General features: G+C 53.6%; 1 protein-coding gene and 3 non-coding genes across 10 annotated transcripts; all 4 read left to right on the forward strand.

Annotated features, from left to right (window-relative positions):
* The first annotated feature begins 2,736 nt into the window (after window positions 1–2,736).
* Window positions 2,737–22,794, forward strand: CTC1 (CST telomere replication complex component 1). Of its 7 annotated transcripts, XM_047089674.1 has the most exons (23): window positions 2,737–2,821; window positions 7,249–7,412; window positions 11,705–11,942; window positions 12,092–12,303; window positions 12,634–12,778; window positions 15,406–15,690; window positions 15,778–15,906; window positions 16,427–16,659; window positions 16,766–16,943; window positions 17,032–17,232; window positions 17,738–17,864; window positions 18,454–18,568; window positions 18,714–19,041; window positions 19,142–19,231; window positions 19,476–19,669; window positions 20,045–20,133; window positions 20,226–20,400; window positions 20,670–20,747; window positions 21,162–21,306; window positions 21,397–21,461; window positions 21,720–21,885; window positions 22,033–22,159; window positions 22,316–22,794. In XM_047089674.1, the coding sequence occupies exons 1-23, from the start codon at window positions 2,789–2,791 to the stop codon at window positions 22,453–22,455; spliced, it is 3,657 nt and encodes a 1,218-aa protein (XP_046945630.1). In that variant the 5' UTR covers window positions 2,737–2,788; the 3' UTR covers window positions 22,456–22,794. The 7 variants fall into 7 exon arrangements, with proteins under 7 accessions (XP_046945630.1, XP_046945631.1, XP_046945634.1 ...); XM_047089675.1 differs by lacking the exons at window positions 22,033–22,159; window positions 22,316–22,794 and having other exon boundaries at window positions 21,397–21,474; window positions 21,720–21,812; XM_047089678.1 differs by lacking the exons at window positions 21,162–21,306; window positions 22,033–22,159; window positions 22,316–22,794 and having other exon boundaries at window positions 21,397–21,474; window positions 21,720–21,812.
* A 709-nt stretch (window positions 22,795–23,503) lies between these two features.
* Window positions 23,504–23,577, forward strand: TRNAI-AAU (transfer RNA isoleucine (anticodon AAU)). The gene has a single exon. It is a non-coding gene; the product is annotated as a tRNA-Ile (tRNA).
* A 394-nt stretch (window positions 23,578–23,971) lies between these two features.
* TRNAS-AGA (transfer RNA serine (anticodon AGA)) lies at window positions 23,972–24,053 on the forward strand. Its single transcript has one exon. It is a non-coding gene; the product is annotated as a tRNA-Ser (tRNA).
* Window positions 24,054–24,355: 302 nt separating this feature from the next.
* Window positions 24,356–24,429, forward strand: TRNAT-AGU (transfer RNA threonine (anticodon AGU)). Its single transcript has one exon. It is a non-coding gene; the product is annotated as a tRNA-Thr (tRNA).
* The last annotated feature ends 3,124 nt before the right edge of the window (window positions 24,430–27,553 follow it).

Below are 27,553 nucleotides of genomic sequence, written 5' to 3' on the forward strand. Positions count from 1 at the left end.
GTTCCGAGTAAAAGGTGAAAGTCTTGATCCTCATCTGTTTCCTTATTTATTCCCCTCTGCTATATAGGGGCCAAAAGGGAGGTAAGGCACGTGAGTACCTGGGTGCAAAACTTATGGAGATACTTCAAATGTTCATTCACCCTAATTCCAGCCGTGCCCCAGATATAATAGTTGCTACCTGTTTGATGTGTAAAGTTCCAGGTTATTGAAATGAGTTTTCTCAGGGCTCACTTCTGACAGAGGTCATGTATTAATCTTTTGACATCTGAGCACCTCTTGGTTTCTTTCCCTTTAGGCGCTCCTTGGCTCCACCCAGTACGTACCTTCCAGAGCCTTCCAGGAGCCTTAGTTTGCTCAACTCTCTCTCTGATCCTATTTACTTCGTATTTTCTTGTGTTTTTGTTTTTGTTTTTATTTTTGTTTTTGTTTTTGTTTTTAAGTAGGCTTCTTGCCCAACGTGGAGCTTGAACTGACAACCCTGGGATGAAGAGTCACCTCTCTACCAACTGAGCTAGCCAGGCACCTCTCCCCAACATTTTAGTATTCCCGGTGTATCGTAAGTTTTCAGCTTTCACCTCCATATAGTGACTTCCAGACTTATCCTTTGGGCCCTAATCCCTCTCCTGACTTTGGTCCCATATATCCAGCTGCCCCTTGGACAAGAATAGCCTGTTCAAAATCACCAGGTCTAGAGGACAGCACCACACTTCCTTCCCTGTGTGACGGACAAACCACTCTTCTCCATGCTTCCCTAACATCTTCCCCTCTCCCACCCTTTTCCTTTAAGATGCTTATTAAATCAAGCATGATCTATTTCAGTGTCCTGTTATTCTCTTGTGCCCTTCTCATTTGGTTTTTGCATGCTGCCGCCAGATTAGCCTGACATTTAAATGACACCAGTGAAGGGAGGGTGGTGAGGGTGAGAAGTACAACTTTCTCTGATCACTGTCACTGATACTCAACGCTCCCTTCTGTGAACCATCAAAAGTAAATCCCAGGATGTAGGGCATATCTTCATGGATTTGGTAACTACAGGGAGTCTTCCAGAGTCCAGAAAACATTGAAAGCAAAAGGAATGATGAGGTTTGGGACTTCAGGCTTTGACAGGCGTTTTAACAAGGGTGTTTTGGGGGGAATTTGTTGTTTCGGTGAAAAGGCAAGAAACATATCTAAAGTAATCATGGGGAGTGACTGCAAAGATTCCCTTTCTACACAATTTGTCATTGCAATGCACTGCAGGAATAGAGAGCTTACATCGAATGTGCAATTGAATTAGGGGATACCATAAGTTGTAGAATTAAAGCCTATGTTCTCCTGTTAAATGATGACTAGAGCATTCTTATTGTCTACAGTGTTTTTGTATGTTTATTTATTTTTGAGTGGGAGGGGGCAGAGCATGAACGGGGAAGGGGCAGAGAGAGAGGGAGATACAGAATCTGAAGCAGGCTCCAGGCTTTGAGTTGTCAGCACAGAGCCCAACACGGGGCTCGAACTCCAAACCGTGAGATCATGATCTGAGCAGAAGTCGACGCTTAACGGAGCCACCCAGGAGCCCCTACAATGTTCATACTTAGAATATTCTACTATCTTGTTCCAAAAACAACTGGAAGCTGCTACAAGTTTACAACTTTAAATGCCCCTCTTTCGCTGTACTTTATTTTTTCTTAAAGTTTGAATTTTTAGTTGGAGTATAGTTGGCATGCAATACTATTATGTTTCAATCAAACAACAGAGTGATTCAGAAAGCATATACGTTACGAAATGCTCACCACGGTAAGTCAGCACAAAGCTATTACCATATTATTGACTATATTCTCTATGCTGTGACTCATCCCTGTGACTTATAACTGGAAGTTTGTACCCCTTAACCCCCTTTACTTCTCTCGCATATTCCCCCAACCTCCTCACTTTACCTTTCTAATCTCCTGTCTTCCCCTCCCAGTGCCTGGTGCATAGTTGCCTGAATTCTGCTTACTCACTGCCTACTAAGCCAGGGAATGCTTGGTTGGTTGACTGAGGTAGAAAGAGCAAAAGGCTTTCATTAGTTGAGCCACAAATATTTACCCAGTTCATATGCATATATATTTCAAAGAAAGACATGGTTTAAAGTTTTATGTAAGTAATCTCTACCCAGGGAGTGCCTGGATGGCTCTGTGGGTTAAGCATCTGACTCTTGGTTTCAGCTCAGGTCATGATCTCAGTTTGAATTTGAGCTCTGTGCTGACAGCTCGGAGCCTGCTTGGCACACTCTCTCTCTCCCCTCCTCTCTCTCAATCTGTCTCAAAAATAAACTTAAAAAATAAAAGAGTCGTATGCTTTTCCGACTGAGCCAGCCAGACGCCCCCAGCTCTTATTAGCAACAATCACTGTTCTAGGCACCAGGATACACAGAAAAACAGAATAAGTAGGATAAAGCTTCTAGGTACAGCATAGCGGAGAAACAATTACAGCAGTGAGTCAAGGCCGTCACATAAGTATGAATGATGTGCTCAGGCTGCACTAAGGAGACAGCTCTCTCTGGTTGGTAAGATCAGGGAGATCGAAAGATGCTTAGGAGCGACCAACCAGGCGGGCTGCGCTAGACCCCGTTCCGGGGGAGGCCAGACAGGAAGCCACAGGCGAGCACGGCTTGGGGGGGCACCAGAGTCACCGCGGCTGCGCAGCGACACCCGGAGCCGGAGGCGGAGCCGCGGCCGCGCCCACCGATGACGTCACGGAGCGGCCTTCCCGAGAGCCCTCGCGCGACGGCCGTTAGCGGGCTCTCCCTGGGCGTAGCCTCGGGCGCATCATGGAGGCCGCCACGGCTCCGGCTCCCGACTCCGTGAGTGCCGTTCTCCGTCCCTCGTCCCTTTTTCCTCGTGCGCCCGGATTCTCCCCTTTCTCCTGCTCCCTCCACCATGTTTCTTTGCCTCCGTGCCTGCCCCGGCCGCGCCCGGGCGAGGGGGGCCTGGGAGGCTGTCCTTCCTCCCACCGTCGCTGGTTTCTGCGAATGTGTTTGTTTGTTCCCGGGGCGCCAGCTGGGAGCCTCGGACACGTCTCCGCCCACTCTGCAGGCTTCCAGCCCGTGGCGAAGCCGGGAGCGGACTCGTGGAGCCCGGTGGGGCTGAGGGTTCCGGGGGGGAGGCCCCTGACGCAGCTGCAGGGTGAAGGAATAACGACGATCGAGAAAAAACGTCTGAGACCCGAAGCGCACGTAGGGGTTAGCCAGGCAGAAAAAGCGCTGAAAGAGGTTTCAAGGCGGAGGCAAAGACATGTTGAGAAGCAAGAGATAGAAACAGGTATCTCTGAAAAACTCAAGTTCAGTTGGGTGGTGATGGAGGAGTGAGAGCTGACCGTCTTAGAAGTCTTGCTAAATAGCGACCCTAAACTGAGGATAATCGGGAGTTAGTGGAGAGTTTTAAGCAGAAGAGCGATTGGAGTTTTCCTTTCCTGAGATAGCGGTGCAGAGTACCAGTTAGAAGGCTGTGGTTGAAAAGCAGTGAGAGAGGATGGTGACCCCGACCAAGGCAGCAATGTTGAGGTTCCAGAAGTGAAGACAGTTTAAAAAAAAAAAAAAAAGGAGATAGAGTCTATCTAAAGGACTTGGGTCTTGTGTAGGGAAAGGAAGGCATTAAAGGAGGACTTGGGGTTTCAGGGTAGAATTATTTGGTGAGGGTGCAACTTGCCAGTTAGTGAACGTTGGAAGAGGAGTGGTTTTTTTTTTTTTTGAAAAGCACAGTGCTGGGATGTGTGGTGCCTGTACGTTGGCGAGGTGGAGAATCGGGTAGGCAGACGGATGTTATTAGAGCTTGAGATAGAGCTCAGCTAAATTCGCATCTATGGATGGCTACTAAAGACATCCAGTGGCTGAGGTCGTTGAGGGAAAAATGTATAGTGTTCTCAAACTTCAGCTTTTATCAGTACTGATCTGGGGAAGCGTATTTAAAATAGAGATTTCTGTGTCCCCCGCTCCTGCCAGGATTCTGATTCAGCATGTGAGATCCATGAATTCACATTTTTAATAAAACTTAGGTGATTCTGGGGCACCTGGTTAGTTCAGTTGGTTAGGCGTCCAACTTCGGCTCAGGTCATGATGTCGCGGTTCCATGAGTTCGAGTCCCGCGTCGGGCTCTGTGCTGATAGCTCAGAACATTAAAAAACAAAAAGAAACTTGGGTGATTCCGAGGCAGTGGCAACACTTTGAAAAACAGTAGTACATTCAATGCCAAGTAGTATATTCAGTGCCAAGTAGTGGACAGGCCCTCAGGAGCTAGAAAAGAAGACAGAAAATATGAGAGTCTGGGTGAGGCTCTCCTTACGTTGGTGAGGCAGTGCTGAATGATGGCATGGGCCAATTTAAAAAAAATTTTTTTTCAATGTTTATTTTTGAGAGAAAGAGACACAGAGCATGAGTGGTGAGGGGCAGAGAGAGGGAGACACAGAATCCGAAGCAGGCTCCAGGCTCCAGGCTCCGAGCTGTCAGCACAGAGCTCAACACGGGGCTGGAACCCACTGACCATGACCTGAGTGAAGTGGGGTGCTTAACTGAGCCATCCAGGTGCCCCTCCAATTTTTTTTAAAGACCTTATTTAGGGGCGCCTGGGTGGGTCAGTCGGTTAAGCGTCCGACTTCGGCTCAGGTCATGATCTCGCGGCCCGTGGGTTCGAGCCCCGCGTCAGGCTCTGTGCTGACTGCTCAGAGCCTGGAGCCTGTTTCAGATTCTGTGTCTCCCTCTCTCTCTGACTCTCCCCCGTTCATGCTCTGTCTCTCTCTGTCTCAAAAATAAATAAACGTTAAAAAAAATTAAAAAAAAATAAAGACCTTATTTATTTTGAAATTTTTTAAATGCTTATTTATTCTTGAGAGAGATAGAGACAGCGTGAGTGGGGGAGGGACAGAGAAAGAGGGAGACACAGAATCCGAAGCAGGCTCCAGGCTCTGAGCTGTTAGCACAGAGCCTGATGTGAGGCTCGAGCTCACGAACCATGAGATCATGACTTGAGCTGAAGTTGGAAGCTTAACCGATGAAGCCACACAGGTGCCTCTTAAAGACTTTATTTTTAAGCAGTCTCTACACCCAACGTGGGGGCTCCAACTCACAATCAAGAGTCACCTGCTCTACTGACTGAGCCAGCCAGGTGCCTCAATTTTTTTTTTTTTTTACATTTTATTAAAAAAAAAATTTTTTTTAACGTTTATTTCTTTTTGAGACAGAGAGAGACAGAGCATGAGCGGGGGAGGGGCAGAGAGAGAGGGAGACACAGAATCGGAAGCAGACTCCAGGCTCTGAGCCATCAGCCCAGAGCCCGATGTGGGGCTCGAACCCACAGACCGCGAGATCGTGACCTGAGCTGAAGTCGGATGCTTAACCGACTGAGCCACCCAGGTGCCCTTTACGTTTTATTTTAAAGAGAGAGAATCCCAAGCATGCTCTGTACTGTCAGCGCGGAGCCTGACCCTGGACTCAATCCCACAACCCTGGGATCATGACTTGAGCCAAAATGAAGAGTCAGACGCTCAACCAGCTGAGTCACCCAGGCGCCCCTAGGTGCCCCAATTTTGATATCCATGGCCATGAGTGACAGTGTTTAGCGAAGGTGGAGTGAAGGTGAGGTTTAGTGGTAGGGCTGTTTACAAGAACACTGAAGTCACTAGAACGTGAAGACTGGTTTCTCAGGCTGCTAAAGATTGACTGAATGTGGAGGATTGACCAGAAGGTTAATAGAAGAGCGCTGGAGGAACAGGGATTGAGCTGTGATGGTTTAGAATTATCACTGGGGATTGGAATAAAGGTCCTGCCCCTCAGTACTGTTGAACTCTGTCAGAATTTTAAAACGAAGGAAACCAGCATTGGAAGTAGGCCAAACTGGTCCCCTTTTCTAGAGCTACCTATAGACAGACAACCGTGTGTCCAGAATGTGTGGTAGGTATATAAAGTGGTTCATGTGCTCTTTAGGAAGCCTACATCTGAGCTGAAAAGACAGAGCAGAAAACAAATCCAGTGGGATTATATCTTAACGTTGATTTAGCTTATGGGAACTCACGTGTATATACTTGACTAAAAAAAATAAATGATTAAAAATTAGGAGTGCTTGATGGCTCAGTTGGTTTAGCATCCGACTTTGGCTCAGGTCATGATCTCACAGCTTGTGAGTTCGAGCCCCACGTCGGGCTCTGTGCTGACAGCTCAAAGACTGGAGCCTCCTTCTGATTCTGTCTCCCTCGCTCTCTGCCCCTCCCCTGCTCATGCTCTGTCTCTGTCTCTCTCCCTGAAAAATAAATATTTAAAAAATTTTTTTAATTATATTGTGTCCTGGGGCGCCTGGGTGGCTCAGTCGGTTGAGCGTCCGACTTCCGCTCAGGTCATGATCTCGCGGTCCATGAGTTCAAGCCCCGCGTCGGGCTCTGTGCTGACAGCTCAGAGCCTGGAGCCTGTTTCGGATTCTGTGTCTCCCTCTCTCTCTGACCCTCCCCCGTTCATGCTCTGTCTCTCTCTGTCTCAAAAATAAATAAATGTTAAAAAAAAAATTAAAAAAAATATATTGTGTCCTTTTTATATACTGCTTATAATGCGGTATGTTTAAATATACTTGTTACCGTAGGATACTGTGTCATTTTTTTTTTTTTTAAATGTTTACCCTTGAGAGAGAGACACAGAGACAGAGTGGGGAGGGGCAGAGAGAGAGGGAGACAGAATCTGAAGCGGGCTCCAGGCTCCAAGCTGTCAGCACAGAGCCCGACTCAGAGCTTGAACTCCCGAATCTCGAGATCATGACCTGAGCCAAGGTAGGACGCTTAACTGACTGAGCCACCCAGGCGCCCCGCCCCCCCCCCTTGTCATATTCTTTATGAGCAACAGAAAGGATTTTTTTCAAGGGTGATTTTGAGTATTTCTCAACTTGCTGGCTTTAGAACCAGACCCCACGTAAGATGGGATACCACTATATTGTACCTGGTGATCATGGATCTTAGACGTATGTCCAAGATGTTGGGGGAGACCCACGGGGGTGTCACAGAGCAGTGTAAGGCCACCTGCATAGCTCCAGCGGGGCAATTGGTTATCACATGGCACCTACAGGAGAAGGAGGTCAGACCTGAGGTGTGACTGAATTACGTCACGCCTAAGGTTTCTTCTAATGGCTCAACTCTGCGGCTTGTCTTCTTTATTTACGTGCCCTCTTAATTTCTCTTTTTATTACTTTATTCCCCAAATTTCATTGGTGGGCAGGTCGGTTAGGAAGATGTTTTAACTAGATTCACTTTCCTCAGGAGCAGGCCTGGCTTGAGGCTGCCCGGACCTTCATCCAAGAGACCCTGTGTCCAGCTGGCACGGAGCCCGATGTCCAGTTGACTCAGTTGGTAATTGACTGTGTGAAGACCATCTGGTTGTCCCAGGGAAAGAACCAGGGTTTTCCCCTGCCCCTCAGCTACAGGTAAGGAGAGGCGGGCTCTCTAAGAGAGGAAGTTAACTTTGGGACTGAAACGGAATGACCTGTAGTTAAGGGGAAAATGACAAGCCTGAGGGGAAGCTGTGCTACCAGGAGGAAAAGGTCTATCGAGCCCCTTCTGCTGGGTTCCTCCAGCCTCCATTACGCTGCTTTCCTTACCTGTGGTTCTCCTTAATTGACTGATGTCAAGGGACATCAGTCTTGTTAGGGACAAGGAGAAGAGGGAGGAAGACGGAAAGACAGAAAATTTGGAAAAAGGACCCCCAAGGTGGAGACGTTGATATTCTTTTGTGTATTAGGAAACTAAGGTATGGAGCATTAAGACGTCAGCAAGTGCAGATTAGTTGTGTTTGAAACTGGAGTTTCAAGTCTTCTGAAGGTATTTAGTTTTTGTTTTTTTACAACGCTTGTGTTTCTTAAACTGTTCAAGACAGTGTTAATAAGTTACCACAAGAAAAGGGTTCCATGGCTAAATGAGTTTAAGAGACACTGAACATGTGATAACCTTCTCTGGGAAAGTCACAAGGCTGATTAACGTATTAAAGGCTCTGAAAGGCCTGTGAAAAGAAATTCAATTACTTCCTCACGGAAGGAACCACTATCTCAAATATGGGGTGTGTTAATTCCTGTGTTTTTATTTCTATATAAATGTATACGCATTCTACATATACGTACGTCTATATGTTTTCTCAGGTCTATTTTAGAGAGAGCGTGTGCGTGCACACTCGTGTGCAGGGTAGGGGCAGAGAGGGAGAGGGGACAGAGGATCTGAAGCTGGCTCCATGCTGCCAGCACAGAGCCCACTGTGGGGCTTGAACCTACGAACCGTGAGATCATGACCTGAGCTGAAGTCAGACGCTCAATCTACCGAGCCACCCAGTATGTTTTTATTGCACGTGTGTCTGTCCCTAAGCAGTATACTGTAGAGTTTTGCATACTTTTTGCTTTTATATAAATGGCACCATACCTTATATATCCTCTGCAATTTGCTTTTTGTGCCTCGTGCTCGTGAGACTCACTCCTAATGATGGCTCTAGCTCCTCTCTTTTACTGCTGCATGGTATTCTGTTATGATGTGAATATACGTATCACTGTTTGTCCTCTAAAAAATAAAAAAAGGTGCAGATCTGTTTAGCTTTGTTTAATTAGGCATCTCCCAAACTTACTCGAGCGTAGGATACTTTTTCCCTGGGCTGACCCTGCTTATGGCCGTTTGACGTCACTCGGCCCTGTGCTCTGTCTCCGCAAAGGCGAGGGATCTTTGGTGAGAAGACAGCCTAACTGTACTCTGTTATCCGAAACGTCATTTTCAGAATTCTGAATTGTTTTCTCAGCCGTGGATTTGTTATAAGCCGATGGTAACTACGCATGCTGGTCCGCCAGAATGTAAATCAACGCACTGCTTCCTTCGTTGAGAAGGTGCTGCGTGTGGAAGTCCTCCGATAAAGCAGTGCGCTTGCTGCGTCATACAGTCAGTACTCCTGCTCACCTTTTGAAAACCTTCACGTTTGCCGTGTTGGCTCCAGTTCTTTGTTATTTTTATTTTTTCAAGTTTATTTATTCTGAGAGAGCGTGAGAGAGAATGAGCAGGAGAGGGGCAGAGAGAGACGGAGAGAGAGAATCTCAAGCAGGCTCCACGCTGTCGTTGCAGAGCGTGATCTGGGGCTCGAACTCACGAACCCCGAGATCATGATCTGAGCCACCCAGGCGCCCCTCAGTTCTTCTTTACGAGAAGTGAAGCGTGACAGATTCGGTGGAGTCTCCTAAGCGCTCTACCCTGATCCGGTTCCCTGCCCTTCTCCAGCAGCACCCACCGTCCTGAAGGGGAGTGCAGGCTCCGCGGGTGTGCACACAGTGGCCTCACTAGCCGTTTGCACGTTGCTTTCCCGTGGGTGGAGTTGTACCAGCGGATACACGTAGCGGTATACGTCTACATCCGGAACCTTTTCCAAATCTGGGGTTTGTTTAAAAAAATGGGTTTTTTTGCCTCTTTGATGGGTATGAAATGATGTCTTATTTGAATCCCAAAGTAATTTCTCAGGACACGCTTGCCTGGGGGCACTTTTCTTCCTGTGTAACTCTTCTCATCCTAATCCATGGGCCTCTGGTTTCCCATCTTTTCCTACAGTTCTCGTCCACGTCCGTAACTATTAAGGTTAAATACGTTGTTTATGTAAACACGGGATGAAGTCTCAGGACAAAACTGTCCTGCTTACATGGGAAGGGCCCGGGGACAGAGAACTACTTACTGATTAGTCCTAGTAGAGGAGGTTGTGCAGCCTCTGGCAGTGGCGTAGAGTCTCCCGCAGGTGAGCCGAGTATGCGCCTCGTGGCCTCTGCGATCAGTCTAAGACAAAAGAGATCCGAATCTCTCCAGATTCTGGCGTTGCTAGAACAATGGAGAAGCGGGAAGTCAGGAATTGTTAGGAAAGTTGGAAGCTTTTTGAAGTTTCTTGTTGTTTTCAAGATAAACGGAAAATCGATGGCAGGTTACGTAGAAGTGAGTCTGTAAAGAACGGTGGGTGGGGATCAAACAGGAATTGTTTGACAGGTTCAAAGATTTTAATCATCTTTTTCCTTTCTCCTTGGTCACGTGCCTGCAGTGTGCCAGGCAGTATGTTAGGCAGTGAAAGTTGGAGAGCAGTGACAGATGCAAGGATTTGAAGTTCTCACCTTCAGTTTCCTGACCTAGACCCTGAAGAGTCTGGGGAGAGTGACCCCTGTCCTTACTGTTTTCTGTCCTGAAGGTGTCTCCACTTGCTTTGTCCCGGGCCGTTAGAGCAGTAGAGAAACAGGAAAAGAACATGGGCTTTTGAGCGAGGCACCCTTGGCTTTACCACCTACGCCCCTGGGTTCCTGACTTCTCAAAGTTTCCTCGCTGGTAGTGTTTACAGTGATTTGGGGTGAAGCTTCAGTGAATCACTGAGCGGGAACGGGCCCAGTATCGTGTGTACGTAACAGGGACTCGACACATACTAGTTACCATCTGTGCCTTTTATGTTGTGCACATCCGTGTGGGAGAGAAGGAAGCAGGTGTGGAAGGGGAGTGGGCCGTCTAGGACAGCGTTCCCCGCTGTTGGTACCCACACGGGGGTCATGTTCGTGATACAGAGGAGGGTGAGTTACGACGTTCTGTATCTTTATCCTTTCTCTTCTTTCTGCTCAGAAGATGGTGAGCATGCCAGTGTGTGCAGTCACAGGATTACAGGTGTGAATCTGTCCCGACCGTGATAAGTTCGCCTGTTACCACGTTATCCACGCCCCGCCTCGTCATGGATAGTGGTGGGCGGTGTTGCAGCACTTGCCTTGGGAACGGCTGATCCTAAGCATCTTCTGAGATCGGGGAGCTCTTGAAAGCGACTCCCGTCTCAGCCTCTGCTTCCCCGCCAGTCGAGAGTTCTGTGATCTCCCAGACCAGGAAGGAAGCCTGGCCGGGGCCACTGAGGTCGAGCCATCAGGCACAGGCCATGGTGGCTGCATTGGAGTTCTCTGTGGAGCTAAGAAACCAGACACCATCAGGGGAGCTGAGTGTGGCCATTGTTATCCCCACACTCCTGCCCTCGGGCTGTTCTTTTACTCCTTTGTGTTTCTGGGTCCCCTGTAGCTCCGTCTTGTTCAAAATGTCACTCAGCACCGACTTTCTTCCTGCCTGCCTTACTACCTAGTCTTTGGGCCTAGACCCCATCCTCATGTCCTTAGGCTTTTAGCCCTAAGGCTTTTTTGTTGTTTGTTTTTAATGTTTATTTTTGAGACAGAGAAAGACAGAGCCTGAGCAGGGGTGGGGCGAGAGAGAGAGGGAGACACAGAATCTGAAGCAGGCTCCAGGCTCTGTCTGAGCTGTCTGCACAGAGCCCGACATGGGGCTCAAACTCATGAACTGTGAGATCAGGACCTGAACTGAAATCAGATGCTTAATGGACTGAGCCGCCCAAGTGCCCCTTGGTTGTTTTTAATTTTAGAGAGAGAGTGAGTGAGCTGAGGAGAGGAGTAGAGGGAGGGAGAGAGAATCGTAAGCAGACTCCATGCTCAACACGGAGCCTGACTCAGGGCTCGATCCCACAACCCCAGGATCACGACCTGAGCCGAAATCAAAAATCCGATGCTCAACCGACTGAGCGTCCCCGCCCTTGGGGCTTTTGCCCTTGAGTCAAACTCCTCTCTTCGTCCATGTTTTCTGTTGACTTTTCTTTGGGAACTTGGGGGATTTGTTGGGGTTAAGGATAATTTTCTAGGCTTGGATATGGCTTTGCAGGACCTCTGCTCCCTTCCCTCTGCAGCTTTGTCTCAGTACAGGACCTCAAGACCCACCAAAACCTCCCATGCTGCAGCCACCTGTCCTGGAGCAGTAATGCATACCAGGCTTGGGCCCAAGAGGCTGGACCAAGTGGGACTCCCCTACCCCGGGAGCGGCTGTTACTCTTAGGGACACTAACAGACCTGTCAGGGGACTTGGAACAAGAGTGCAGGAAAGGAGACCTCTATGTGAAAGATAACACTGGTGTCCTGGGCTGTGAGGTGAGTAGGAAGGTGAAGGTCGGATGCTCAGATCCTAACAAGAATGGTATCTAGGGAGCGAGGAAATTAAGTCTCTGAGGGAAGAAAGGTGGAGAAGGGTGGATGGGACGCTAGGGTCCTGGCTAACCCTTGCTCTTGGTTTTTTCTAGCTCATAGATCTGGACCTTTCTTGGTTGGGCCATCTCTTTCTGTTCCCCAGTTGGAGCTACCTCCCTCCTCCCAGGTGGAGTTCTTCAGGGGAAGGACACTTGGAGCTCTTGAGTGCTCCGGTGCCAGTGCTCCCCCTGACCAGCAGTCCGAGCTCCCTCAGCCCTCTCTCTGTTCTCTATCCAGAGACTGCTTCCCGCCTGCTCAGGCACAGGTAGTCCTTCCCTGTCGGGGGGAGGACAGAGCGCCATGCAGCTGGGAGGAGGGGGTGGGCTGGTGGGAGGAGGGGAGAAAGGTTCTGGGAGCAGGACGGGTGGAGTGTTCCAGATGAGGGGGGCGATGGGGCCTCTCTGGGTATCGGGAGTGGGTGTCTTCACGTGAAGTTTGCCTCATCTAAGGTCAGGAAGAGTTTGAAGGGAGTCTTGGGAATGATCGCTTTGGCAGTTTTAAATCACCACTAGGTTATTTATGGCGGAAGGGAAGGCATCTACAGGGAAAAAGAAATGGAAAGGACTTCTCCCTCTCCTCTTTCTTCCTTCTTTAGAGGCAAGCTCAGAGGCGTGCAGCCCAACCTGGCCGGGAAGCTGGTTCGCGTGAGCGCTCTGGTGAGGAGTCAGAAGAAAGCTCACTTTGTCCTGTCTCTTGGTGGATCCTCGCCAGCTGGCAGCCTCGTGTCCGTCGTCGTGCAGGTGAGGACTGGGGTCCGTTCGGGCTGTGGAGTCGCGGAGGGGCCGTCAGGGCTCTTTGCAGGAGAGAGAGCAGTAGGAGAGGAAGGCAACTCGGGGAGCGGTTTTCTGGGACGGCGTTGTTGAAGGAGGAGTCTAGGGAACACCATTCCGACGCACAGGAAGCAGGGGGCAGACTTCTCTGCTGTGTAGTTCGTCTGAGTGGATGACTTGTGTACCGTGGGTGACTCTTTCAGACCTGCCAGAATCGCTTGTCTTTCCCCTGCATTAGAAAAGGATATGTTTTAGCACCGTTAAGACCTCAAATACGTGCGGGTTGTTTTTTTTCTTTTTTTTAAGAGTGAGAGACCGAGCACGAGTGGGGAAGAGGGGCAGGGGAGAGGGAGAAAAGAGTCTTAAGCAGGTTCCATACTCAGCACAGAGCCCAGCCTGGGGCTTGATCCCACGAGCCTGGGATCACGACCTGAGCTGAAATCAAGAGCCAGACACTCGACCGACCGAGCCATCCAGGCGCTCCAAGTATGTGTGCTTCCTGAAATTTTTTTGCAGTGTGCACTTTTTTGAAAACTTGGTACTTACTGTCTTACGACTCACATGATTATCTGAATAGTGTTTCAAAAGCATTCGAAACGATTAAAGGCTAAAAAGACTCTCTTCTGTGCATGTCAGGAAAGGCAGTTCTGAAACGTGGTAGCGCGGTCAGAATTCTCGTGTCCGTATGTGTCATGAGCTTAAGTGGCAGTTATTAGTGTGTTCAAGGAACCTGCAACGACTAAAACTAAAACCGCTTAGAGGCCGCCTAAATTTCTGGTCTGATCTTTCCTCCTGGGTTATGGAGGAGCCTCTGTATTTTCTTTACGTTAGACTGTTTCCCGTCCCCTAGAGACCACGGGAAATGCCGTTCAGGGCAGAGTTGGCCTGAACAGGGGAGGAGTGATCTTGCTATATTTATAGGCTGAGGAGGAGACATATTGGAGACGTACTGTCGCCCTAGATGACCCCAGGGAATCTCTTCTGTGATGGAGGAGCTGAGATCATCTCTTGAAAATGAAGGACTGGACTCTGAAAAGAGAAGAAAAGGTTCAGGGTCCCTGCTGTTGCTAGGTATCTGGGGACACGAGGCTGCTAAACAGCGGCCCCGCCGGAGAGTGTTTGGCACTGGGGTAACGGGGGCCCGACTTCCTCAAGTGGGGCTTTTGCCTTAGAAGAGGAGTTGAGGAAACAGAGCAGTGCCGGTGTGCTGCTGGTAGGCTCGGGGCGAAGGGAGGCCGACAGGGCAGGGCTCGGGGTCCGCGTTCAGATCCTGGCACTCACACAGAGGAAAGAAGTGCTCGGCGTCTTGAGTGAAGGCGGAGGGGCTGCGGATTGGCCGTCCTGGTGAGAGGTGGAAGGAAGTCTGTGGAGCAGAGGGCAGTGGGGGAGGAGCAGAGGCACCATCTGTGCAGTCAAACCGCTCTTAACTACTTGTGCTGCACAAGCCGTAAGCTTAGGTGAGGTCTTAGCAATACCTCGCGACGAGGCGTCAATACCTCGCGTCCACGGTCTGGTCGGTGGCCTCTGGTCGGTGGTCTCACCTAGTTGCAGAGTACAGATGGAGGTCTGTGAGGTGGAGCACAGGAGACCGGGGGGTTCAGGTGTCCCGAGTAGGCAGAGGGTTTCAAAGCTCCTGCGAACGGCTGTGTGTTCTCTCGGCCCTAGAAGGTTGTTGCATTTGAGAACCGTCTGTCTTCCCCTGGTGCGTGAGTTTCAACAACCACACTGCTCCAGTCCATAGGATACCCTGCTCTCCGAGGCTTATTTTCTTTTTGTACTTTTGATGTCTCTCATTTTCCTATAAAATGAAGTTTTCAGCTTGTCATTTCTGGGTTTTTTCTCTCCTCTTGGCTCTCCCATCTTGTGTCCTGAGACTCCCAGGAGCGATCCTTCTCCATCTTGGACCATGTTCTCACTGCCTTGCTTGTCCTGAGTTTCGGACATCTTTATGTTGCCCCCTGCGCGAATCCCCCTTCTCTCTCCTCTCCGCTTTGACAAAGCAGAGACATCCTTCAGGACCCTGGGCAGGGGCCAGCTTCTTTCACTGAGCCTTCCTGATCATTCCAACCCATGGTCACCTCTCTCTTTCCCCAGAACCTTGTGGAATGTGTGTGGTTTTTGACACTTGATCGCATATGGCCCCGTATCATTACTTGAGTTTGTGTCTGCGTTCCCCAGTGGTTTAAAGTATGTGGGGAAAGAGGGTCCAATCTATTGTATTTCCCTTAACGTCTTTTCCAACACTGAATACGTATGTGCTCCGTACGTGTGGGTTAAGTAAACGAGAGTCATCTGTATGTTACAAGGTGGGATGGGGAAATGCAAAAGCTGTAATTTTGGGATGGGATGTTTCCCTGTTTGGGTGGGATGGTTTGTATCTTCAGGGAGGGATTGGGAAACATGTGGCATCTTCTGTGAGAGGGAAGAGATCCAGAAGGTTAAGAGTTAACTGGCAGACAGGGCCGCTGAAGACGCAGAACAGAATTCACGAGGAGCAGGTCTTGGAAGTCAAGTCATGATGGAAAGAGACTCTGGCAGAGGGGCAGTGTCGTGGGAAGCGTCTCATGTACCGTGTTGCCTGCCCCTGCACGAGCCAGATCCCTGCCCAGCTGGTGTGGCACCGAGCCCTCTGGCCTGGTAGGTCCTATGTGCTGACAGCCTTGCGAGTGGTCAGGATCCGCGGCCACTGTTACCGCGTTTGGACGACCAGCCCCTCCTCCCATCTGCTGCCCCTGCGACCGGAGTGTGTGCGGGAGCTGGAGCTGGAGCTGGATGGACCCCTCTTGGAGGCTGACCCCCCGCCACTCCCCGCGCCCAGCAGCTCCCAGGACGGGGACAGGGAAGCAGCTCTTGTCCGGAACTCTACGCTCTTGTCATACACGGTGAGCGCGAGAGTTCGGGGGGCAGGAAAGGCGGGTCTCCAAGGAGGGAGGAAATCGCGACCGACGGGACCTTTGGCGTGTTGGCAGGGAAAGGTCACTGGCGTGCTGAGTCAGCCGGCCGGCCTCTACGAGATGGACGGGCAGCTGGCGCTCTGCCTCGCCTACCAGCAGTTCCACAGCCTCAGGAAGGTGGTGCGGCCGGGAGTCTCCCTGGAGGTAGGTGAGGGGTCGGCTCAGAGGTCCTCTCGGCAACTCCCCCTGCCTTTATGGACTGGGCTTTTTGTTTTGTTTTGTTTTTTGCACTAGCAGCAGGGTATAGGAACGTCTACAGCAAAAACATAGAAAGAGACTGTGTGTTGGAGGGTGGGGTTGGCAGACTTGTGCCAAGAACAGTTTGGGCTCAGGTCAGGAAGGGCCTTCGAATAGAGGAGGTGATGCTGGGACCGAACGACATGCGTGGGGCCAGGACGGTCTCAGGCAGCTGCTGAGTGGTGGCCCAGCACCCGCCAGGGGCCTCCCGGCCGCCGAAAAGCAGAGTAGAGCTCGTGGGAGGTGAGGGCTCTCCGCAGGGGAGGGTTTGTGACGGGGCGAGGCGCAGGGGGGCCGGAAGGAGGTGCCGGTGCGGGAGAAGTCACGTTTCCCCCGGAGGCCGGGCTGGGGGACCGCGGTGACTCTGCCGGGCTCGTTCGGTTGAGGGCTTCCCCTCTGCTTCTTGACGTGTCCTGCTTTCCTCCAGCTCCAGGACGTTCACCTGCTGCAGTCCGTGGGCGGAGGGACGAGACGGCCGGTGCTGGCCCCCTGCCTCCACGGCGCCATCCTGCTCCGGGGCTTCTCTTGCCAGAAGCCTGAGACTCAGTCGTTCCACCAGGCCCAGGGGGCCTCCCTGTATGAGCAGCTGGTGTGGGAACGTCAGCTGGGACTCCCCCTGTACCTGTGGGCCACCAAGGCACTGGAGGAGCTGGCCTGCAAGTGAGGACAGGGGTCTGGGCGGGGGCCCGGGGGGTAGGACGCCTCCTGGGAGTGGAAGAGGCGCCTCTGCCTTTGGGGGTCACGACCGCCTCTCCTCCTGGCCAAGGCTGTGTCCCCACGTGCTGAGACACCACCAGCTCCTGCAGCACTCCTGTCCTGGGAACCCCAGCCCGGGACTGCAGCTTCTGGCCCCCGTCCTGGACGTTCTAGCTCCGCCGGGCAGCAGCCGTCGCAATGCCCACAAGGAGATCCTCGAAGATCCACATCACTGTCCCCTACAGAAGGTACGAGCGTGTGCGGGGAAGGCGAGGTGGGTGGCAGGGCCAGCGTACCGCGGGGCGCGCGGTGTGACTGCTCTGCTCTCCCCGACAGTACACGCGGCTGCAGACCCCTTGCTCTTTCCCTACTCTGGCCACCCTGAAAGACCAAGGCCGGTGCAGGGCCTGGGCCGCCTTTGACGCTAAGACCCTCCTGCCCCTCCCGGAGGCCTCTCATCTGACCAGCGGCCAGCTCAACCAGCGTCTGTCGTGGTCCTGGCTCTCTCTGCTGCCCTCCACCTTCCACCCGCCCCAGGTAGGTGGGGCGCCAGCAGGGCTCAGGGACCCCTGTTTTTGCCGCCCTCCCTGCCGCTGTCGTCGCCCTTTCTCGTCATTGTGGCCGCACTAGCCTTCTACTTACACCACCCGTCTCTTGTCAACCCGATCCGTTCGTTCTCCCTGCGGCAGACAGGAGAGTGGGCTAAAACCTCCCTGGGCTCACAAAGCTCTCTTGCTCTCAATCCTTTTTTGTTTCTGCCAGTGCTCGTGACATAAACCCACCCTCCTTCCTGTGTCCTGTGAGGCCCCGTACGGTCTCCTACTTCCAACCTTGATTCGTATGCTTTCTGCCCCGCTCCTGAACGTGTGAACGTGCGTGTGTGTTTTTTTATATCTGTCTTCCCCACCCGATACGAGTTCTTTGAGGTCAGACACTGCGTCTTTTCTGTTCACTTTGTAGCTAACATTTGGCGGCGTCTGGAGCATAGTAGATGCTGAGTGTTTGCTAAATACTTGATACCTTGTCTTTCGTCCCCCTGCAGATTTTAATTGGGCTGCTGGCGGCTTCATCTCACAAAGGCTGCCTGCAGCTTCGGGACAGAAGCGGTTCCCTCCCCTGCGTAATCCTGGCCAAGCACTCTCAGCCCATCAGCGACTCCCGGCTCATAGGTTTGGAGTTCAGAAGTGGCGAGAAGATGGTGGACGGGGAGGGTCTCAGAACAGCAGGGTTGGGGTGGGGGCATCTCCTGGGATTTTCTCGAGATGCGAAGTGGCATATGTTGAACCACAAGTTCGGAGACAAGTCCGGGACACCAGTACTGGCAGAGGACCGGAGTCAGGGTTTTTCTAGCGAGGACTCCAATTCCCAGTGTTCATCTCTCCTACCGTAGCTCCTGATGTGCACGGCAGATGACGCTTCTTAGTTTGGGAGAGTGATGGTCTTCTTTGGATTTGCTGAGATTTGTAGACCGGGAAAGTTCCTGTAAAGGGAAGTTTTTTAGACCAAGGGACAGGCCCTGTAGGGATTTGTGAGAAAGTGGAATTGAGGCCGAGGAGGCCGGGGGCAGGCCTGGACACGTGGCCAGGACAGTTTCTCCCTTGGGGATGGCATCTCAGGAGGGGGGCAGGCCTGGGCCCTCACGTTGTGTTAGGGGAGCAACTCGGGCCTGGACTGGGCGGTGAGGCCTGCCGGGTAGTCTCCTCCACTTCCCAGCCCATCACTCTCTCCCCTCGCCAAAAGAGAAAACTTTCTCTCTAGGCTGCTTGGTGCGGACAGAGAAGTTCCAGTTGATCATAGAGAGGAACGTCAGGAGCACCTTCCCTTCTTGTAAGGAGCTGAGCATGGCGGGCTTCATCCAGAAGCAGCAGGCCAGGTCGGCCCTTCCGGGCGGCGGCGATCCCCCGAGCATCCAAGGGGAAGGGAAGGGAAGGGCCTGGTGCGGGTGGCGGGCGTCTGGGGCCCACGACACCCAGCGCCTGCACCTCTGAGAAACCTCTCCTCCTTGTCTCTCCCAACAGGGTCTACATCCAGTTCTTCCTGGCTGACGCCCTGATCCTGCCTGTGCCGAGACCCTTGCTTCTCTCAGCCGCCTCCCTCGCACCTTCTCAGACAGAGCCCGCCCTGCCAGAGGGCCCTCCCACAGAACAGAGCCGACTGTTCTTGCTGTCCCACAAGGAGGCACTGATGAAGAGGAACTTCGGTGTCCCCCCAGGAGCTAGTCCAGAGGTGCCCAAGCCCATTCTCAGCTTCTACGTATCAGGGCGCTGGCTTGGGGGCACCCAGAGGAAGGAGGGGACTGCATGGGGCCCACCTGAGCCCGAGGGAGATGAGAGCAAGGATCAGAAGGTAACCTGGACTGTGGGGATCTGGGGCCTGGCATCCCGTGCCCCTAGCTCCTGCCGGAGGCCCCAGCACCTCCCTCCCTCCCTCCCTCCCTCCCCCCCAGGTTCTCTTAGTCTTCCGTGGCTCCTCCATCCGCTGGTTCGAGTTCTTGCACCCGGGTCGAGTGTACCGACTGGTGGCTCCTGGCCCTCCCGTGAGTGTCCCGCCTCGTCCTTCATTCACCCTTCCCCGGACGGCTTTTTCGGCTTGGGGTCTGGAGAGCAAGCGGCAGTGCCCGGCTAGTGTCGAGGTCTCCCGGAGGAAAGGCGGAAAGCCTGTCTGAATCTGGACGGCTTCTCTCACCAGGCTCCAGAAGGAACGCAAAATCGCCCCGGTATTTTGTGAGCCTCCCTCTGGAGCAGGACACACTCACCAAGTTGTCTTCCTGTCCCCGGCAGACGCCACTGTTGTTCGCGGAGGGCGGGCCGTCCTGCGTCCCGCAGCGTCCTCTGGAGCTGGCCGGCTGCACGTCCTGCCTCACTGTGCGGGACGAGTGGACCGTGGAACTTGAGAGCAGCCGGGACCTCCCCGCCGCGCCTGACGCCAACAAGGCCCTGCCCGAGACCTCGCTGGCCGACCTGCTCAGTGGCGAGTAAATGTCCGCCGGCCTCGCCGGCCGCTCTGGCCGCTCGCTCTCCTCCCCCCGCGGCTGGGTTGGGTGGACAGCGTTCTCCGCCGTAGCGTGCGTCTCTTGGGCGTGCTTTAGCTCCTAGAGGAATGGCGTCCTCGGGAGGTGGAAGTGGTGATTCAGGCCTGGCTTCCCCCCTGGCAAGTTCTTGTTCTGAGAAGATCGTGAGCAGACTTTCTCACAACTGAGGAAAAGCTGTAGCAGTAAAAGGAAATGTTAAAAAAAATGAAGAAATTGACAAGGAAGAGCCTTTTTAGTGTAAGCGGTGGCTTGTTCTCAAATCTCTTCCCGTTCTCTGCTTTCTTACTCTGTCGTTCCTGTATTTCTGTGACCCGACAGCCACACCAATTCCCTGGTGTCCTTCTCAGCTGAGGTTTTGTCACGCACACTGTGTGAACCGTTTCCGGCCCCTTTCTGGACAAAGCCTGGTAACGATGCCTCCTTTGGGGGGTGAGAAATAGGTTAGCGGGGACTTTGTGGTCCTCGCAGATGCCACCGACCCTCCCCTCTCCTTCCGTAGGCACCGCTCGGACCTCGAGGGGGTGCGTGAAGCTGACCGTAGCTGTGCGGGTTGCCGACTGTCAGTTCCCCCCTCACCTGGACATCTACATCAAAGACCCACACTTGCCTCCCCCGCTGGGACTCCTTCCAGGAGCCCGAGTCTACTTTGGCCAGCTGGAGAAAAAGATTTCCAGGTGCGGATCTGTGGGGCTGGCTCTGCCTCCCCTCCCCGCTGACGCGGTTCTCCCGCCGTCCCTTTGACGTGCTGTCCGTGCTGTCCGCGTGCCGTGCGTGCCCTCTCCCCTCGAGGGACGCTCCGGGCCGGTCCTTGCCTCCTTCCTCCCTCTGCTTTGGCGGGGCCGGGGCCAGAGCGCGTCCCTCAGGGGTCTGAGCCTGTGACCCGGTGTCTGTTCTGGTCTCGCTTGCCTTCTTTCCCTCATCGCTCTTCCTCCTCCGCTTGCAGATCCCATAATGTTTACTGTTGCTTCCGGCCATCCACTTACCTGCAGGTCCTGAGCTTCCCCCCGGAGACCAGCATCAGGTCGGTGCCCCAGGCCCCGATCCCCAGACCTCGTGGCCTTGCGTCCGCTTCCTCCATGTGGTCCTGGCTCTGGGAGTTTTGCCCTAACTAGTCTCCAGTGCTAGTGGGGCATGTTGAGTCAGAAGGGTTTCCTCTGCCCTGAATAAAAATGCTGAGAATTACTGTTTTACCCAGAAAGATTCAGTGTTCTAAGCCCTTCCAGGCTTTTCAGCCTAAAATGGAGCTGTCTTCCTTGGCTGACACCTTGGATCAGTGGTCAGAGGTCAGGATGCAAAATGGGTCATGAGGCTTCCCGGAGACTACAGAAGCCACCGCTGTCCCCGTCTCTGTGCCCGCTCGGTCCTTCCAGACCCAGACCTCGCTCGCTTTCACCCCTGTGGGCTGTTCTCGACCTCTCTCTCTCCCTGTCTTCAGTGCTCCCCTGCCCCGCATCTTCCTGGCTGAACTACTGCAGGGGAGCCGGGCCCCGTTCCAGGCCACCGCCTCTTGCCATATCGTTTCTGTCTTCAGCCTTCAGCTCCTGTGGGTTTGTGCTCACTGTACCAGCCTCTGCCCCCAGGTACGGGCGGGGCCAGGCGAGCCGGGCACAGGGTGGCAGGGAGTTGTGATGGGCCCAGGTGGGTTTGTCCAACCTCTGTCCTCACTGCAGGGAAGGTGTGCTCGTCAGGGCTCGACCTGCCCCACACAGACGTCCATAATCCAGGCCAGCGTCAGGTGAGCGCACAAGGTGGGCACCCATCGCTCCTTTGATTTCTTTTCTACGCGGCTTCGTCTGTCTGCTCTCCTGTTGTTAGCACAGTTCCTGGCTTGTGGGAATTGCTTCATAAGTATTTGGGGATGGATGAACTAAAGAAAAATGAGTTAAGACGGGGCCGGGGGGGGGGGGCGGGCAGAGAGGTGTGTCGGGTCCCCCCAGGGCACCGGGGTTTGCCGTGGGAGTTCTTGCTTCTCCCCGGCCCCTCCTTCCCCCAGGCTCCTGGTAGAGGACGGCACTGCCGAGGCTTTGGTCACCTGTAAGAATCATCACGTGGCAACGGCTCTAGGGCTCTGTCCCAGTGAGTGGACGTCCCTCCTGGAGTGTGTCCGTGGGCCGGGGAAGGTGGCCTTGCAATTTACAGGTCCTGGAGCCCAGGTGGAGGTGAGACGTGGCTGGAAGGTGGGGGGCTGGATACCCAGATTCCCACGGGTTTGGTAGAAAGTTCAAGAATTTGAAAAAAAAATTTTTTTCTGGGGGAAAAAAAAGTAAAAAATTGAATTCTGCTTAATCCTGAGTCTGCCTTTCTAGTCTTCAGCCAAGATTGATGAGCCTTTGGTCCTCTTCCTCCGGACGCTTTGTACCAGCTTTTCTGTCCTCCGTCCTGTTGTGCTTTCCTTTGAGCTTGAGAGGAAATCCTCCATGGTCACCGTGTTGGGTAAGGGAGGAGGGGTGTGTAGACAGGTGGGTCCCAGGAGGAAGGGGGAAGAGCGAGCGATTGCTGGGGGCATTTCCAGAACTGGGGAGGAAGACAGCGGACGGGCACGACAGACCACGCGCAGAGGACATACGCTTTCCTCTCTTCGCGTTGCAGAACCTCCTCGGCTACAGCGGTTCCAGTGTGGGGAGCTGACTCTCCTGACGCGTGTGACTCCCAGGATCCAGCTGTCCTGCCTTTCCATCCAGGAGCCCAAGCACCCCAGCTCCCTGGGAGCCTTTTCCTTGTCCTGCTAACGGGGACTTCAAGGGTGGCCTGGAAGTCCTTCCCGCGGTGTTGGAGGCCCTGAGGCCCCTGCCCATCTCCTCCCCTCGTTGTCCCCTTACCTGTTCTGTGATCGCACTGGGACCCCAGGTCCCTGAATTCACAAACTGCTGTCCTCCTACAGTTTTCCGTCCTGATGCCAGTCTGCCTTGAAATTGTTGAAATGGGCAAATCCTGGCACTCTTGATACTTCTTTTCTGGTAGGGGTCAAGGCATTGGCCCTGACAGGTGGCCCTGAGCACCTGGGTTCTGCCTTGGTGGGGGGTATTTGTGATAGGCCCCTTGGCCTGCAATAAAGCTCTGGTGATGTATCTCACTCTTGCTTTTCTCAGGGTCCCAGGCCTCCTGACCTCCAGGCAGCCAGCCCATCATTTCAGTTCTTGTTTGTTGCTAGTGGCAAAATCGGTTTAGAGAAGAGCTTCTGGTCCAACAAAGATAACCAAAAGTCATGCCTTAAAGGGAAGAAATTGGGGAGTGGAGGGCAGGGTAGACGAGGTGGCTATGACGGTCTCAGCCAGCAAGGTTGGGCCCAGGGAGAAGTCAAGTGCACCAGCCTAGAGGGCTGGGGAGAACACGATGGGTACGGGGGAAGGGGGGTGCCAAGCACTAGCAGGACACATGAGGAAGCTGGGGTGCCTGTGTTGGGGACCCCCCCGCCGCCCCGCTATCAGGGCTGAGGGTTTCTTATAGGCCAGGCAGATCATTGGTCAAAACCCTGAGACCGGCAGGAATTCTGAAGTCAGAACCCATCGATTCAGGAGTTGGCAGGAGCAGTAAATTTGAGGGTGATGATGCATCTGGCTGGTGGTCTGGTTCTTTCTTGGGAGCTGCTCCCTACTTGGAGACCTACAGCCATGTCGCCTCTTAGAGGCGTTCAGAGGCGTCCTTAACTGGCCGTTAGGGGTCGCTTCCAGTTCGCATCTGGGAAACTTCGGTGGTGACGTCGTGGGTCTTCTGGTGGCATTGCCTATACTTGAGTGATGCATATGTAGAGACTTGAGGCACCCTTTTGGCGCAGCTGGCCGGTTAGCTCAGTTGGTTAGAGCGTGGTGCTAATAACGCCAAGGTCGCGGGTTCGATCCCCGTACGGGCCACAGCGGTCTTTTTATCTTTTTTTTTTTTTTTTCTTACCCCCCTTACCCATCCCTCCTCCCCTCCGCACACCTGCTGTTTACAACCCACAAGTTTCTGCGCGGAACCGATGACTTTTGATCGCAGACGACATGGCACCCACCGCCTCTCAAATCGCTAGCACACTGCCAGGCTTGGAAGGGAGGTGCCCGGGCGGAGGGAGCCTTCCCCGGGAGGCGGTGGGGGACAGGGTCAGGTCCCGGCGGAGGAGCCCAGGGAGGCGGGGCGCGGCGGCGCCAAGTTCCCTGCTGGTGCTGTATCCGCGCTCTCGGCTCCCGAACCCCAAGGTTGCTTGGGGCCGTGTCTGCAGGGTTTGTGAACTGAGAAAGGCTAGCACGAGGACTTCCCTCAGACGGTGTAGTCGTGGCCGAGTGGTTAAGGCGATGGACTAGAAATCCATTGGGGTCTCCCCGCGCAGGTTCGAATCCTGCCGACTACGCATGCTTTTGCTTCTCCGACGTTCTGGCCGCGTCCCTCTGTGTCCAAGGTCAGGGACCGATCCCGCAGAATCTGGATGTCAGGGATCCTACACTCCCGGGGGTACCCCGAGCCAGCGCTTCTGCCTAGGGTTCATACGTTTGTTTTATTCCTTTCGACCCTGTGGGCATCCCACGGCGAGAGGGCGATGCCGAATCCCGCCGCTCTGCGGAAACTAGTTTTAGAAAAGTCTGAAGGTGCCGCGGCCGCGCTCCGAGCGCTCTATTCCTGTAGTGCAGCTTCGGAAGGAAGCTGGGCGTCTTTGGCGCCGTGGCTTAGTTGGTTAAAGCGCCTGTCTAGTAAACAGGAGATCCTGGGTTCGAATCCCAGCGGTGCCTTTATTTCAGCCCTAGCGGGGGTTTTTAACGTTTTGTCGGTAAATCCATATTCTTTAATGGGTGTATGGGGTGCTTTTTACACCAGGGGAGCAAGGGCTCCAGTTCCGCCCTCGGAGCACCCAGATTCCCCGCTGAAACGACTTGCCACTCCCGGGACACCACCGCTCCAAAAGCTCGCCCCTCCGACCCGGCCTACGTCTTCCTTTGAGCAGCTGCTGTGGCACCGGCTGTGCGGGTGGGCTAGCCTCGAACCCCGCGAGAGGAGCCCCCACCCCCGCCCCCGCCCAGTCTCTACCCCAGGACTCCCCGGGGCGCCTGAGCCGCCTTGTTTGGTGTGGTTCTTCGTTGTATTTTGGGGGGCTGGGGCCTCAAAATTACATATGTACATATGTATTTTTAATACTTTTTTTCATTAGAAAGAATTTGGGGACGGTGCATATTGTATATGCTGCTCTTTCACGCACAGTTACCTTCATTGGTCTTATTATACTAGCGGAAAGTCAGGGTTAGGAGTTAGCAGAGAAACCGTGCCATCCGCTTTCCTCCAAGAGGGTGCTGACGGGCTGGCACCACGAATGCGGGCAGGGTGAGAGCAGAAGAGCGGTCTTTGCGGGGGGGGGGGGGTTGGGGGGGGTGGTTCCACAAGGTCAAGCGCGGAAGCCCTGGGGGCGCACTTCTGGAACCCTGAAGCCGATCTCGAAAGGCTGTGGATGGAGGAGGCAGGAAGTAGGCGGTTGGCAGGGCCTAAACCTTCCTGGAAGACAGGCAGAAAGATCTCGATACGTTGATACAAGCCTTTGGCTCCCGAACCATTCTAAAATGTCTGAGCAGAAGTATGGTCTAGAAGGAATTGCTCTCTGGAGATGACAGGTCTCGATGCCGCACCACCCAAAGTTCGTGCTAAAACGTGGACCGCATTATGTGCGTCAAGGCACACCCCGTTTTCTCCAAGGGCTCGTGAGAAGGAAGAGGAAATCACAACCCAATGCGCTCAGGGCAGGGACAGGATGCTGTGACAACACGGAGAGAAGGAGCATCTCATGGGGACTAAGAGTAGAGAGTGATCAGGGGAGGCTTTCTGGAGGAGGTGAGCTAAGTCTTGAAGACCAGTGGAAATTTGCCACACGTTCTCTTAAACGACGAGTACTGTATATCAGCCAGTGTTCCAGGTGCTGGAAATACAGCAGGGAACAATAAACACAACGAAAGTGTTTTAAATATTAAATTAGACAATACACTAGATAGATGCTACGTAAAAGAATAACACAGGGATCAGAGTGTGCGTGTGTGTGTGGGGGGGGAGGGCGGAGACGGTTGGTGATAGAAATGTCAAAGGCTTGCACCAGGGCAGTTGTAGAAGACATGGAAAGGAGGAGTTAAATGCAAGGCATGTTTATGGTCGGTAAATGGTCGGATGTAGTAAATGGCCGGATGTAGAGTCTGAAAAGAGGCAGATATTCAGGATAGAGCCGCAGATCTTTAGCACTTTAGCGAAGTGCTGGGGGCAGAGGTGCAAACAACTCCAATTCACCAAGAATATTTTTTCGCTCTTTCCCACCCAGTCTTTTTCAAGCAACTGTGACTACCCGAAGCCGCAGCTTAGAACTCCATTTCTCCGGGCAAAGCTTTGGCTCCTGTTAAAATCTAAAACACAGCAAATTCAACAGTAATCAGTTTACACCTCAGTTCTTGGATCCTAAGAGTGGGGTCCATGGGTGGGGCTTCAGGGAGTGGGTGAACTCTCTGATGCTGTATGCGTTTTTCTAGGGAAAAGGACCATGTTCTTTGAGGAATGTAGGGCTCGGCCTCTGCGTAGATTAGGTGCCTGAGACCAGGTGAGAGAGTGGTAACTAGAGACCTGGGGGAAAGCTGGCGCCCAAGGGGAGGAGAGAGAAATGACGAAAGGGTAAAGGGGAGGCAGATGTCAGAAGACCAGCCCCGAGCGCTTCATCCACTTGAAAAGGCCTGGGACGCTGACGGGACAGGATGGGCTGCCCTCTGCTCCCCTTCCCCGTCGCCTGGCCAGGGACACTGGGAAAAGAAAAAAGCCAAGCAGTGAACTGAGGTCTCCTCACCAAAGTGCCTGTGGGCGGGGCATGAGGAAGGGCCCCACAAATCACAGGACTGGGCGATGGAGCAAAATGGTTCAGCCCAGAGATGCTCCCAGATCCCCGCTGGAAGAGCAGGGAAGGCAGAGCAGGTGGCGGGCAGCGGACTCCACCAGCTCCTGCGGGGACTCCAGGCAGCCCCCAGGTGAGAGCGTGGTGAGTGTAGTTAGAGCTTAGAGACCCTGAGAGGGGATAGCAGCCGGGGAGACCCTGCGAGGCCCCAAGGCCGGGTGTGCTGGCCTTAGACCACACTCCTGCCGGCGTTTGCCTCCGAGCACCTTTCTGGGGGTCTTAGACGGCAGGTAGAAGGGTCACCTTCCCGGCCATCCTAGGAGGTAAGCGGACAGCGGAGGGTGGACGGGAGGGGAGGGGGTGCCTGACTGTGCAGGCGGGAAATCCTGGAGGCAGTGCTGGTGGGGCTGTTGGACGGCAGGGACGGCCCTGGTCGTCAGACCTGGCACCTCGTCCCCAATCACGCAGGTTGGAAAGCCTGTCCCCTACCCCGCCCCGCCAGCCACTCATCTCAATGACTCCTCCTCCGTGGGTCTTCTTGGCCCCGGGAATTATTCCCTTGCCTGGGCACCTGCCCTGCTCGTCGCTTCAGGAGGATGGACAGGTGCAGGACAGATAGAGGAGCAGATGTCCACCTAGGAATCTCAGGGCTCATTCATTGTCCCCAACCAGGCATCTCCACCGCCTATCTTTAAAGCTCTGCGCCAGAGGACTGGGTCCGAGGACGCCGGGAGCAGGCGGCAAGAGTTGAGCCCCCAGGTTATGGAGTGGCACCGAGACAATGACCACAGGGAAGCGGAAACTCGGGTGCTCAAGGCAGTCCCGGAGAGCCGCGCGGCGGTGGGGGGAGGCCGAGACCACTCCCTCCTACTTCCCCGACGTTATTTCCTGGGAGGAGTCGGCGTTCGCTGGCGGGAGCGGTGATTCCCGGACCCGGCTCGCGAGTCCGCGGTACCGGGCGGGTGGTCCCTGCGGGCGCGCCGGGGCCGCTCCCCCGCCGTGAG

This window comes from Lynx rufus, unplaced genomic scaffold (genome assembly GCF_022079265.1).
Source record: "Lynx rufus isolate CCGP_SWC_20201006 ecotype Redwood Valley unplaced genomic scaffold, mLynRuf1.p SCAF_28, whole genome shotgun sequence".
In the NCBI taxonomy this organism is placed as follows: Eukaryota; Metazoa; Chordata; class Mammalia; order Carnivora; family Felidae; genus Lynx; species Lynx rufus.